This window comes from Vanellus vanellus (assembly GCF_965231255.1).
Source record: "Vanellus vanellus genome assembly, chromosome: 16".
Taxonomy (NCBI): Eukaryota; Metazoa; Chordata; class Aves; order Charadriiformes; family Charadriidae; genus Vanellus; species Vanellus vanellus.
The window spans coordinates 14397542-14411323 of record NC_138921.1 but is presented as its reverse complement, the minus strand read 5'-3'; the positions used below and the strand labels follow the sequence as shown (position 1 = coordinate 14411323).

General features: G+C 39.9%; 1 protein-coding gene across 1 annotated transcript in view; it reads left to right on the top strand.

Moving 5' to 3' along the window:
* CLIP1 (CAP-Gly domain containing linker protein 1) overlaps nt 1-13461 on the top strand; it is a 61658-nt gene extending 48197 nt beyond the window's left edge. Inside the window, exons 22-27 of the mRNA XM_082491518.1 lie at nt 3574-3626; nt 8945-9062; nt 9326-9485; nt 10197-10246; nt 11641-11765; nt 12480-13461. Of these exons, the coding sequence (XP_082347644.1) occupies nt 3574-3626; nt 8945-9062; nt 9326-9485; nt 10197-10246; nt 11641-11765; nt 12480-12702 (729 nt within the window). The 3' untranslated portion in view covers nt 12703-13461. The remainder of the gene's footprint in view (nt 1-3573; nt 3627-8944; nt 9063-9325; nt 9486-10196; nt 10247-11640; nt 11766-12479) is intronic.
* The last annotated feature ends 321 nt before the right edge of the window (nt 13462-13782 follow it).

The following is a 13782-nucleotide window of genomic DNA, read 5'->3' as shown; positions in this document are numbered from 1 at the left end:
TGTTATTTTCAGAAAGAGTTGTAACTTGAAAAGGATTCAGCAACATTGGGCAAATCTTTCTGCCTATCGTATGTAGCCAGAGTTGATATACAGAAAGTCCCCAAAGGAAGGGACCCTTCAGCCCACGAGGCATAGGCTGGCAGTGGTCACTGCAATCTCAGTCTGTGGCCTCTGTTCTTTCCATGTGACCTTCTGAAGGAGTCCTGCTGTCTGCATCCTGCTGACTGTGGATCCGTCAGCAGGGATCCTTCTCTCATTGCCAGGATAGAGATCTGAGTCTGTGGAGCGTAGGGATTAATCAGTCATCTTGCAAACTGGAATGTCCTTGGTTCACTCGCACCATGGCCTTTTCTGCCCATGAGTAGATGGCTCCAAGATCAAAGATCTGGAAGATCTGCTAAAGCTTGGAGAAACAGTCTGTTTGCCTTCTTCAGCCATTTGTGTTGCATTATGTCCTCTTCTGCAAGGAAGGTGTAATCCAAATCTTGGAAACGTGGGAAGGCCATCTGTTGCAATTTCTAAACATAGCAGTTGGGCTATGGTGTCTTTAGGTCTTGTGAACTGCACGGCCTCCTAAGAGACTGGAAGAGGCATTTGGTATTTCAGGGAGCTCTCTTGTGGCAAAAGGAACATAGGCAAAATAGTGTCATTTAAAATGCAGGTTTCCTGCCGAGTGTCACATAACTAATGAGTGCAGCTCTTCCCAGTTCAGTATTGTTCAGCTCTCATTGGTGAAACGTGCAGTCCACCTGCCCAGAACTGTCATATTGCCTGGTTGCTCCGAAAAAGCATTCCCTGTCTCATCTGGAGGCTGTAAAGTACTAACCATTCTTTTCGGTCTGATGGAAACCTGCTGTTACCCTGAGGAGCACAACTTTTTTCATGTTCCCTTTAGATTTTACCCAACCTAAACTTATATTCCTCTTGTTCTACTTTTGACTCTGCCGGGTTCTCTTAACAAAATGGCAAGAAAGCCAGCTGGCCTTGAGGATACTCGCACAGACAGCTCTGTCTTGGGCTAGCAGTCTCGGGGATCCCCACCACCGCTTCTACTTGGCTGTCACTCGGGTGAATGTACACTGTGTTTAGGCACCAAGTTGCAGCACACTTTGGGCTTCCTTGGTTCAGGCTGTCTACAGGTAGTGGAAAAAATGTTACTGTGAAGAACTGCTCAATTAGATTTTAGAGAACAAGGGTCTGTGGTGGCAATGAAGAGGTTTAACATACAACAGGATTGTTCATAGAGCTGCATTTTATGCAGTGGATACTGAAAAATTGGACAGTAGGTTGGAATGTGCAGTATGTAGCAGTGCTTCACTCTGAGTTTCTGTGCATGTGCCTATTAAAATGCAGTAAGAAAGGTAGCAAGCATATGTTTTAAGTATTTTGAGCAGTCACTATGGTAACTACATAAATTCTAGCAAGTGTGTTAGTCAATTGGGTTAGTGAATCTGTGGCTGCATGTGACACACTTTGCAAAATTAATGAATACTCTTTCATGAATGATTTATCCTGACATCTAAAGGTTAAAAAGTCTTGTACTAAAGATGCTGAGGGGTGCTTTTCTATATTGATCCATAAATAATTAGCTCTTTGTAATTAGTTAAAGATTCCCAGTCAGATACTGAGCTTGGGGAACTCTTCTGGCTTCAAATTATTTGTTATGGTATTTCGGTAGCCTCAGACTTGCCCAGGCATTTTAACTTCATTGGAAAAAGTGTAGAAACATCTACTAGCTCAGCTGGTCCATCTTGTACTAAAGGTATGCGAGAAGTCTGCCCTGAGGCTAATGAGAGAGTGAGCGGATTGCTGGAGAAATGTTGACGAGAGAAGGGGTGTCCTTTCTCCCCTTCTACCACAAAGCTGCTCAAGGCTTGATCCACGACTCAGTGCAGCTGCAACAGGGGTTTAGAAGATGCACAACTCCCAAACATCTAGTCCTTTACTCTTCTCTCTTTTAAATCCACTTCTGTCTTGGTCTGTACAAAAATCACTCATCTCTCCACAGCCAACCAGGAAACTAAAAGGGAGGAGAGATGTAGGGTTTATGCTCACAATCTTGGAGCATTCCACAAATGTTGAAGGATTTTCTGACTGAAACATTTCTCAAAAATTCCATATTCTTTTTTCCTTCTCTTTTTTTGTCATCAGTCTGTACAGATGTAAGGAGTTCATACAGGCTGTCTCTGTGTAGGAAGCAGACAGAAATTCTCAGAAACGGGGGGTAAACTTTGTGCTGCTGCTGAAATTGCTGGGTTTGACTTGCCTGCAGGAAAAATTTGGCCATACCCCCATAGTACTATGGCTGCTCAGCAGTCGTATAATGGCCACTTTCCTTGAGAGAGACATTTTAATTTGCTTTAAAACTTCCTAATGTATGTCCCTCTACACCCTTCTAGTATCTATTTTTCATATTAATAAAGTTGTCTGATTAAGCTCAAGCAAAAAGATACCAATTAATCTTAAACCTGGAATGCTTAACAGTGCTGCAGTACATGAAAGGAGAAGGTAAGTTGTCAGTAAATATGGAGGAGACAATTTATCTAGATGAGCTGCATTTAACCTAGTCTTGGAGGCTGGCAAACAAGCTTGCTTCTCATTGCAACTTGCTTAATGCTTTCTGTGCCAAACCTGAACGTCTGCGAAGTGCTGAAAGTATTGAGTCGATAAGAGACTATTTGCTGTTGTTCCCGGGGCTCTGAAGTTTCCATTATAAATGTATGTCTTGTTAACCTTGTGGATGAACCCTGAAAACTTGTGAAATCTAAACAGAGATTTTGTTCAAGTCGGTTCTGCAGGGCAGTAATTGCTGACTTTGGCCATTGAGTAAGAGGAAAGGAGAAGATGGTGAAAAATAATTAATTGGCCTGAAAAATACTTATTTTCTTAACCTTATCAGAAGTTCAGTTACCCCAGTGTTTCTGTGGTGGGGCTTTACAGTTTTGTTGTTGTATAAATCATGGTTATTTGTTTTGTTTTTGTTTTGCTTTTCTTAAACCTATGTGTGCTTGTCAGTTTGGACCTCAAAAACCTGTAGCAACAATATTTTCAGTTGAAGGCCTTGGCTCCACCAAGTTACAGGTTCAGGATACGGTAACAAACACCAGACTAACAGCTTTAGGGATCAATAATTTATCTCTAAATAATGGTACCATAACACATACGGATCAGTAGTACAATTATCCAGGTCAGAACAACAGCAAATCCAGTAATTCACCAATACTGGGCTAAACTGAATAGCCAGATGCACCAGGGCTTACGGTTCTCTTTGGTGTGCACGAAGCCTGGAAATATCGTATAAGGCAATACTAGCCTCACACCTCTTGTGTGCACAGGATGTGAAAATACAATATAAAGCAGTAATAGTCCCTCACTAGCTAATATACTAGGTCACTGAACAATTTGTGTCTGTGTGCGTGTGTTGTCCTAGTAGAAAATCAATTACTTTGAGGATTTTTAGGCTCTGTACCCTCTCCCACGTTTGTTTTATGATGATAATGATGGTCTGATATGTTATACTAAGGAAACAATCCTTAGTGTATTAACTGTAGTCTTTTTGTACTTGTGTTTTAGCTGGAAGAGGAGAGATCAGTACTCAATAACCAGTTATTAGAAATGAAAAAGAGGTAAGTTGTTTTTTCTGATGTGTGTTTAACTATACAGTCCTACAGAAAAAAAGTGCTAAGAAAAAGCAGTTCTTTTCTATCATATCGTAGTTAAAAGTCCTGAGGTTGTTACACAGTTTGGCTTACAGATGACATCTTCCCCATATCTTTATGAAAAGTGAGACAGAAATGTAATTGTATTAATATAAGAACATGTTAAGCAGCGGTATTTACCATTTCCTCTTTAGTTATGCACCTCTTGCATTGTAGTAGTTCTCTTCATTTTCAGTAACCAGTTTAGTGTTTGGTTTAAGTCTGCTCTGGAATATCAGATTGTCCATCAGTCTAATAAATATGTGTGCATACAGATCTGACCCATCAAATTCTTAAGGAATAATAGAAAAATACAATGATGCTCTTATACATTAAAAAAAGAAAAAGAAAAAGAAAAAAAAGCAGCAGTTATTCAGCCTTGAATTGATTGTCCTCATAGTTTTGGGATATTGAGTTCACTGTGGCAGTAGTTATTGCAGTTCATTCAGCACTGGTTTTAAATGCCAGGAGACTTGTCCTGGGTGACTGGGGTATCCATTTGTAAACTGTGCTGTTCAATAAATGGTCCCAAGTTACAAAATTGACCGTCTTTCTGCAATATATGAATGTAAAGCTAATTGGCTGAACACCACAATGTCTTTAGGAAAAATGTCTTTTCAAAAGCAGTTATACAAATCCTTAGAAAAAGATGCAGCTCTCCATGACACCGAGTGTGTTCCAGGAAAAACAAACAAACCCCGGTTCAGTTTCCTGAATTTAGAGTGGTCGCAACAAAGAACAGTGAGTGGCACTTTTGTATTCATGCACATCCTTAGCTACGCAGCATTATACACTGATCCCTTTTTTATTCCTTAATATTCTGTTATTTCGGAGGTGGGTCATACTCTGTTATAGCTCGCAATCTTCTAAAGGACAGCAGGCACACAGGGTGTTACACAAGCTAAAGCTTCCTCAGAGAATGTAAGAGTTGGATCAGTTGCTGGACAGAGAGGCAGGTGAAGAGCTGAACCTCCAGCTTTAACCAGCCTTGGGAGCTGCATCACTCAGCCTTTAGCTGCATAGAATAGCGTAAGTGTAAGTTATTTTTGTAAGATGAGGTGAAGAAGATGAGAGAAATCTTTAGCTGGTGCAAAGACCATTTGATACCCACAATAATTAGTATGTCTACACCAACTGAGGATCATCTCCAGCATATCTGATGTGGAGGAAGGGAGGAGAAAGGATGATATTTGTGCTGCTGACAGCTTAGAATGCTGTTTACAGCCTGTTATTTAATGTGTTTTAAAACGTGTTTAAAAGTTACTTGAGGAAAGGAAGGAGGGAGTGGAGACCCAAGATTCATTCAGTACTTTCCAGCAGTTCTATTTCATAGCATACATATTAAAAGAGAAATTCTGTAGTAAGTTATGAAAAGCAAGGTGTATGGCTCTGATTTTCTTTCTCCTGTTTTACTCTGTGTGAGCTGCCTGAAATAACCTAGATATTTATGAAATATTAAAGTGAGTTTTAACATTACTTCACCTTCAGTCGGTTACACTGAGATGCCCAAGTTTGGCTTAATGACATTGCTCAACAGTGTTGAATGAACTCCAATAAAAATGGTAAAACAAGTAGTAGAAACAGTTGACCTCACTGAAGCAGACTGCAGGCCACTAGGGGTTAAAATACATCTGGCATTTTTTTGCAAGAAAAAGGTTAGGCTGAATGAAGAGCTAATTAAATAAAAAAGAGTGTCTCTAAAGTCTCAACTTCCGCTGAAGTTGCTGATGAGTGATGATTTCTTCCTTTTATCTTAAGAATTTGAGATACGGGAAAAAAGACATCTTTTTGTTTCAATTAGGTCAAATTTCTAGCAGTAGTTTTCTCACCTTCCTTCCACCCACAGGAATTCTCTTCCTGTATTTTAGCAACTCCCACTATGAAATAGTCTGGCTAGGGGTGACAGGAATTTGATATTTATGAATCTAAGGGGGTTCTATGTTACTTCAGCTCATTAGGTTCGTTGTGGGTTGCTAACTGTCTTACTGTCTTTGAGCTTGCGCTATTTATCGATACTCATTTCATTCCTCTCTCTTCCCTTTCCTACCCTTGCTTCCTTTGCTATATCTGTGTGTCTTTAATGGTAAGACTCAAGAAAGTCTATCCACGTTACAATAAATAATTTTAATTTTTTTTTTAAGTAAAGTTGTTGTACATATTTTGGCTGCCTTTGTCCCTTGGTGTCTTGCTTTTGTTTTGTAAAATACTCAGCAATATATATATATATTTTAAAAAAAGTCTATATTTTTTACCAAAACAACAAAGCCCCTTGGTGCAAATTTAGTTCTTCCTTACAGCACTTTGCATTTCTACTCCATGTTTCTAACATGTGGTTCTTGTTATCTTGCATTTTTAAAGCTTGCCCAGTAACACTTTAAGGTATTTGCTTCATTCTTAGAATTTCTTATTTTTGTAGTAAGGGAAGAATCTGGGTGATTTTTCTAATGTTAAAGCAAAAGAAAAACCTCTCTCTCCCGTGACTTCCACACACACTTAAAATATAGTTTAACCTCGTCAAGACAGTGAAATTTTTTAAGTTATTTTTATTGTTTTTTATCTGCTGGCAAGCAGATACTTTGGACTTGAATAGGCAGGAAAAAAGTTTGTTCACTGAATCAATTTCTTTTTTTTTTTCCCTGATAAAAGAAATACTTTCCACAGGACTATTCTTGCAAATTATCACTATGTAGTTATTTCACATTCAGCATGTGTTCCTTACGTTTACTATCTCTCATGTGAATCATACTACAAACGATACTGAAGCTGAGAGCATCAGTGGGGTAGACTCTCAGCTGATGCTGGAAGTGAACTGTGATCCACACTTACATATAAGTAAGTAGTGACATGTACCTACCGTATTTGTAAGTTTTCCAGTTTCAAGATTTTAGAGGGCCTCCAGCTGGAGCTGTAAAGCATGGTTCCTGCAGAGACTGCCCTGTAAAAGAAAAAACAATGCTACAGCACAGGGATCTTTTCCCCCCTCTTGTTTTCTCTCCTCTTTTCTTCTCTTGTTTCTCTCCCCTTGTGTAATAGTATTTGAGATTCCTGTATTGAATTTGTAAATATATATTTATATGCTTACAAACTGTTTGCCTCTTTCAACGACCTAAAGGCCTGTGGTGGTTGAAATCAAGCCCAATAAATGGCAAGTTAACCGTATTTGTACAAAAAGCATATGTTTGGTCTTGATCTCCAAGATGAAGATCTGGCCAAAAAGTGGAAACATGGGCTAAATAACAAACTCTTGAGCACGAGATGAGTCACTGGGTTTTCCACCTGCCCTTTGCAGCAGCATATATAGCAAAGGGGAAGCCCAGGTGAAGTCTCAGGTACAAGAGAGCTTGTAAGCAGCAACTTCCAGATGTGCTTTCCCATTTCCCCAGCCTTAAGTAAACGCTGGATTTGCAGCTCAGTGGATTGGAGAGGGCAGCTGTGTTCTGTCAGCAGTGTCCCATGCATTGGTGCCACATTTCTTTCCCACACCACCACCCTGCACTTTTGATCCAATTCAGCAAAGCATTTAAAAAGATGGGTTAGGCTAGAGTGTGTATGTAATCTGGCTGAAAAACACAGAGATTGCTGTCATGCTTTTAGTGCTTTACTGAATCGGTGTTGGTGAGGAGATCTATGACTTGCCATTGCTCTTTTCGGTTTTATTAACAAGAGTATAATTTGTACTTGAAGACAAGATCGTGCAGTCTGCAATTTGTCATGTTTCTGCTTATATTAATTCTCTCATTGTAAAAAGTATACCAAAAGCAAAAATCAACTTTTTGGTTCTTGTTTGGTAGCTGTATCAGCTTTTATAAACCCCAGATTCTCCACTTGCTGCTTCCATTCCTGAGTATAATCTTAACAATGAAAGAATTGTATTAATTGTGCTCTCATTGTTGAGTTTTCTATTTATCTTGAGTCGGTGAGATTTATTGTATTTCACGATCTGGGTATCATGGCTCTCACTAACTGTAGATACTGTGGATATGAAAACTTTTCCATTTGAACTAATAGCTATCCCCTGCGTACTGAGCGTCGTCACGCAAGGACACATTCTGCCCTTGGTCACTTTGAACAGTCCTAAGAGAGTGGAGTGTAGTTACATAAATGAAATCGTTATGTCACTTGGTATCTTTGAAGTATTGGCTACTCTGTGCTTTTTGTGTCGTGGGTATGCATTCAGGTAGCCTAGTTTGTCTTCAGCACTCTTGGCTAGTAAGAAGAGAAGCAGCTCACTGCTGTGGCAGTCAAACTGCGATCATCTAAAACCAAGATGTATGGAATTGCATAGAGAACTGGCTACACCTGCAGAAGCTCGGAGAGTTGACACCTAGTTGCTGGGCACTGCATGGTGCTCTGAAAAACAAGTTTCTCTTCTAGATAAGTAAACATAGACTTCGGGGGTAACAATCTTTTTTAAACAAACAAAAAACTTTCTGCTTGTCAGGAACTTCCGTAGCAATAGTCCTCGTATCAGAGGAGAATTACTCATCTATGTGTATTGTGTGACCTATCAGGAATACCTGTTAGCATCAGTTTGAGGATGTCATAGCTATGATGCCTTAAGACGACTGCCAGGACAGGATTTATAGGCAGAAGTCATACCTCTTATTAGATCACCCGAAAAGGTTGGGAAAACAGGACATGTGTACAGAGAAAGGGGTTGTGCCTGCTCCGGAGGATTTCTTTTTAACCCTTCTTCCATGAAGTAAAACAAATCCCACATGGTTTTGTGCTGAAACAGTATTTTTTTAAAGGCCCAGAAACTCTCAAAGTATGTGTTTCAAGAAATAATGACATCACTGAAATTAGTGAGGACCAGCTGATATTTCCAGCATCATCAATGCTTTGCATGACAACTTGTATAATGAGCTTTGCATGTATGTTTTGTTGCTTGTTAATAATTTTCAAGAAGTAACAAAACTCTGAAGTTAGGTTTTGTGGAACATTGTGCAACGTGTTTGTTTATCCTGTATCTCCCCAGTCTATTGCTTCTTTAAATTCAAATGGCTACGATGATATGCAGATTCTGGCATGTACTACCTAGGTAAACGTTTTGCTTTGTTTCCACAGTTGTAACATCTTAAATGTTTATAGATATATAAAATCTTAGTCAAGTACAGAATTTAAATTTGCTTTTTAAGAACCACTTCTTACAGTAGTCTAATACTTGAAATTATATTAAACTTCTTTAGGCGACTACAATAATCTATTCTTTAGATGATTCCTGGTTTTATTTGGTTTTCTTTTAGAGAATCAACATTAAAAAAAGAAATCGATGAAGAAAGAGCATCTTTACAAAAATCCATCAGTGCTACTAGTGCCTTGATCACACAAAAAGATGAGGAACTGGAAAAACTCAGAAATGAGGTAAATGAAGTACAGTGGGAAGCTTCTTAATTTCAGATTAAGTTATTGCTAGAAGCATATGACTTTGTATGCTGGCTACTGAAGACTTGGCTAATTCTTATTCTTTATTATTTAGCATAGTTAAACCTTAGAATTAAATCTTGAGGTATCTGTGCCTACTTAGGTGACTTCTGGTGTGTATTTAGCCCTTACTAGTAAGGATGTTGCCTTGGTGTTCTGACTTCATTCTGGAAGGTCTAAGCATTCTTAAATAATTCTTACAGATCACGGTGCTCCGTGGAGAAAACGCTTCTGCAAAAACCTTGCAGTCAGTGGTTAAGTCACTGGAGTCTGATAAATTGAAACTTGAGGAAAAGGTGAAGAACTTGGAGCAAAAACTCAAGGAAAACAACGAACAGCCTTTAACTGTAACTGGGTCCTCAGGTAAAAGAGACAGCCTCTTTACTGTCTGTGCCTTCAGCCTTTATTCTTGTAGATTTCTGCAACTGTTAACCAGATAGTTAAAACTCAATACGAGTTGAATGAGGGCATTCCGACCAGCGGCAAAGCGTGGAAGCTACCAGCATTGGCAGTTTACACTGGGGCGGAGAGCAACTTGACTTGAAATTAAACATGTGCATAAGCCATAAAACTTCATCCTGTTTATGGTGTGGCTTCTGTGCAAGAGCCTCTCTTAGATTGGTTTTGTTTTTCCTTGCTGTAGCTGCCAAGTGACGTAACAAGACCACCTACCCGAGCACAGGACTGGGAATTCCATGTTCTGGATGCTCGTGCTTACCTTATTCTGAGCTGCTTAAGCTTCATACCACTATAGTCTCATCACTGCAACAGTGGAGCATTTCCTTGCAGATTTATTAACTTCAGATGTCACCTATACATACATTTTTTGTATTTTAATAAGTGTAATATTGAATATGCTTCTGGAATGCACCAGTCAAAAAATTACACCAAAAAAATTATGCCCTTACTGAAGCTTAGACTGAGTGATGAGAAAGCAGTGAGAATAAGATGTTTTGGAGACTACAGGCTATTACATTATTTCAGTCTCTGTCAAAGCCATTGTATCTTTCATAATTTAGTTTATTGGATACTTATACTTTGTTTGGTTTTGTCTTTTCTTTTTTGTCTTTAAAGGTGACATTGCTGCTAATCTACTTCAAGATGAAATTGCGAAAGAGAAGCAGGTACTTGATCTGAAACATCAGCATGCTAAAACAGCAGTGTGTCTATAAGCAGAGTGAAATATTTTTCTAAAGACAGCTCCTAATCAGATTTTGTACATCAGAATTATAATGGGCAGATTTATCTTGTAACCTTCTGCTTCTGAAGGGAAATACTAATGGCAGGAAATATTAAGAATCAAGTAATGGGTGATACTGGAGAAATAGTTCAGGTTATTGGAACATGAGGAAGCAAGCAGGAAAGCAGGGGTGGCAAGTTTTGATCTGCAGCTTGTTGGTGAGGTCCAGCCCAGCAGAGCACACTCAAACTGCTTATTGGCATTCTTTCCAAAGGTTTCTTGGATGTGAACAAGGAATGTGTGGCCCACCTGAATCTGTGGTACTTGCCACCTTTGAGAAATGGGCTACCTGACCTCACATGCTACATCTAAGCTTCTGCAGTTGGAAATGTTGATCTTTGCTTCTTAACTGCAGAGCTTTACTTGGAGTGAGGGTCGGTGGCAATGGGGCAAGGAATTTGCTCAGTGAGCATGTGCTTGGTAACAGGAAAAATGTGTATCAAAGATTACAATAATCATAATTGAACATGTGAAGCGCTGCTGTGCACCAGGCAGCTGGTGACAACAAATGCCTAGGAAACATGATTAGAATAGATGCACCCTCTGCTCATTATAGAAGTCCTTTTTAGATCTCTAATGTCAGTCATGTTGATTAAAAAATGTCCTTCCTAGTCTGTACAAAGATCAAAAGTCATGCAATTAACACACACTAATCACCAGTCTTTTTCTGGTTTTCTGCCTCCTTGAATTCACCTGCTGATGGCAACCCTTCCTTCCGATCAGCATGAGGTACGTTCCACTTCTTGGCTTCCTTTAATTTATTCGCTATGTTAATTTTCTAAGCACTGCTTGATTACATTCAGCAGTGCTGCTGCAGCGCTGGCCTACTGGTCTCTGGGGCTCAAACTAGCTTTGGGAGATGTCGTATGGGTGTACTGTGCTGTCCCACTGCCCCTCCAGGACAGCTCTGAGAGTACCCCCTAATGCTGCAGGTTCAGAGGAGCAGAGATGCTGTTCTGATCAGAATTGCACAACTGGATTTATGCTCAAAAAGAACTCGCTCTATCGGTGGTGGGTTGAGACCCACTGATGTCTCAGACGTATTGGCTGGGCACAACTGCCCAGCTTCCTGCACAGAAATCACCCTGAGGGTCTCAGAGGTCCCTGGGGAAGTTCCTATCGCTTGTTCTTTCAGCGCCCATGGGTGATCTCTGTAATACAATGATCCAGTGGTAGGAGTTAATGCACGTGTCAGTTTGAGGGTTATTCCTTTGTCGCTCGCTTTCTCTGAGGTGCAGTCCTCAATCTGCTGACTGTCTTTGTTCTTGACTATCATAGATTGACTTCCTGAATTCAGTGATAGTAGATCTGCAAAGAAGAAACGAAGAATTGAACTTGAAAATACAAAGAATGTGTGAAGCAGCCCTCAATGGCAACGAAGAGGAAATAAATAACTATGACAGGTATAAATGCTAAAGGAAAACCTTGGCTTGTGTTTTGGGAACTGTTGGTAGCGGTCAGTTCTGTCAGCTGCACAATGCACCAACCTGATTTCAGCTGTCAGGAAAGACAAACGTAGCTTTCTCTAGAATTTAGGGTGATTGAATCCAGCCTTCTTTTTAAGTCCGTTACTATGGTGTATCTGGCAGTGCAATATGATCCTCTGCTGTTATCAGTCACACACACTGATGTATTGTAATATATTTGTTGTCAGTCTTGCTTGGGTTTGGCCCTTTCCAAATCAAGTAAAAGAGTCTTTGCTCTCAAGAGGCCAGTAGCTGCATTCAGATGGGGAGATCCAGTCCAGAGAAATAGAGCTAAAACCTATTCGATATACTGTGACTTCAGATCTCTTCTATCAAGAGAAAAGAGAAACTGGTTTACATGTGTTTTTTCTAAATAACATCAGCATTTGTGCAAATATTTACACCAACAGAGCGGTCTGTTTAGTAAATATTACAGTATAAGGGATTAGGGGGGTACTGCAAGGTAGTCAAGATGTCAGACAATCTTCAGAAGGGGTTTTGTAATTATTTTTTTTTTGTTGTTGACCACTGTGGTGTTTCCTTAGTCTCAATAATTATAAGACAGCTTATCGGGCAGGGCAGGGCAGCAGGCCTTTCTCCTTTATGAAGGAGAAGTACCCTGCTTGACTTGCACTGGTGCTGATCTTGCAGTGAGGAAGAAAGCTTGTCAAAGAAGAAACCTCGTCTCTTCTGTGATATCTGCGGCTGCTTTGATCTTCATGACACTGAAGACTGTCCGACCCAGGCACAGATGCTAGAGGAGCCGCCCCACTCAGCTTACCATGGCAGCAGGAGAGAGGAACGCCCCTATTGCGATACCTGTGAGATGTTCGGGCACTGGACAGCCGACTGCAATGATGACGAGACCTTCTAATGCAACGCACAGCAGAGAACAGACTGTCTTTCCGCCCTAATCGGACGATTTATGCCACCAGCATTTGTGTGTGCTGAATGTCAGGAAAGGGGACAGTGTTTCTTGAACCCCTCGCTCCCATTCCCCTTGCCCAACCACTCCAGAATCAGTAAATTCATAAATATTTCGATCCTCCACTAATAAATACCCTATCTCCTTTTAATAAACTTAAGTGAAATATAAATAAATGATTTAACAAATGACTTTATGCTATTTCTTCCCAGGTTCTGGGTTTGTCCCCACTCTTAACAAGAAATGCCCCCATGCTGTTGCATCTATTGATGGGAAAACGTGTATAGGAACGAAGCACTATAGTTATATTAAAGCTTATTTAAATACCTTAAAATTATGCTGTTAATTTTCATATTTGCACTAAACCATTTTAAGGCTGAATTTGTACATTTAGACTTTTAAGCTTTTTTTGACACTGGACTGGGTTGAGAAATATTTCATCTTTATTTTCATTTACTCATTTGATTGTGATTTTGCTCAGTGAACGCAAGCCCTGTGTTTGCAGTTTGATGAGGGTGTGAAACATGAAATCATGAAGCAGGTAAGAAACGGAGCTGCTGTGGGGTTTTTTTTAGAAACCTGTATGCTGTGTGCACCTAAAACAGTTGTGGGACATCCCTTTTTTTGCATTCTTTCAGCTTCTATATAGTGTGTGTGTGTATATATGCATATATATATTAAAGTTATATTTTGGAAAAAAAAAAAAAAGTTGTGTTTTCTTTCATATCTTTCCATCCTGTTAGGAATGTAAAGGGCTGTGCGTGAGGACAAACATGCTCTGTGGCTGCAGTGTAAATAAATAGAAAGAAAAACATTAGCAGCATTATGGGTTGTTTTTACTAATGCTTTATGGGAACCCTCCCGCAGCAGGTGCTCAGTAATGGCCAACTAACATTGCTGGTGTCAACAAATGGGTGGAAGATGGGGAATTTGGTGCAAAGAAGAAGGGGTTTGGGTTGGAAGGGACTTTTAAGGGCCATCTAGTCCAACCCAGAGCCTTCTCTTCTCCAGGCTCAACAAGGATGCAGC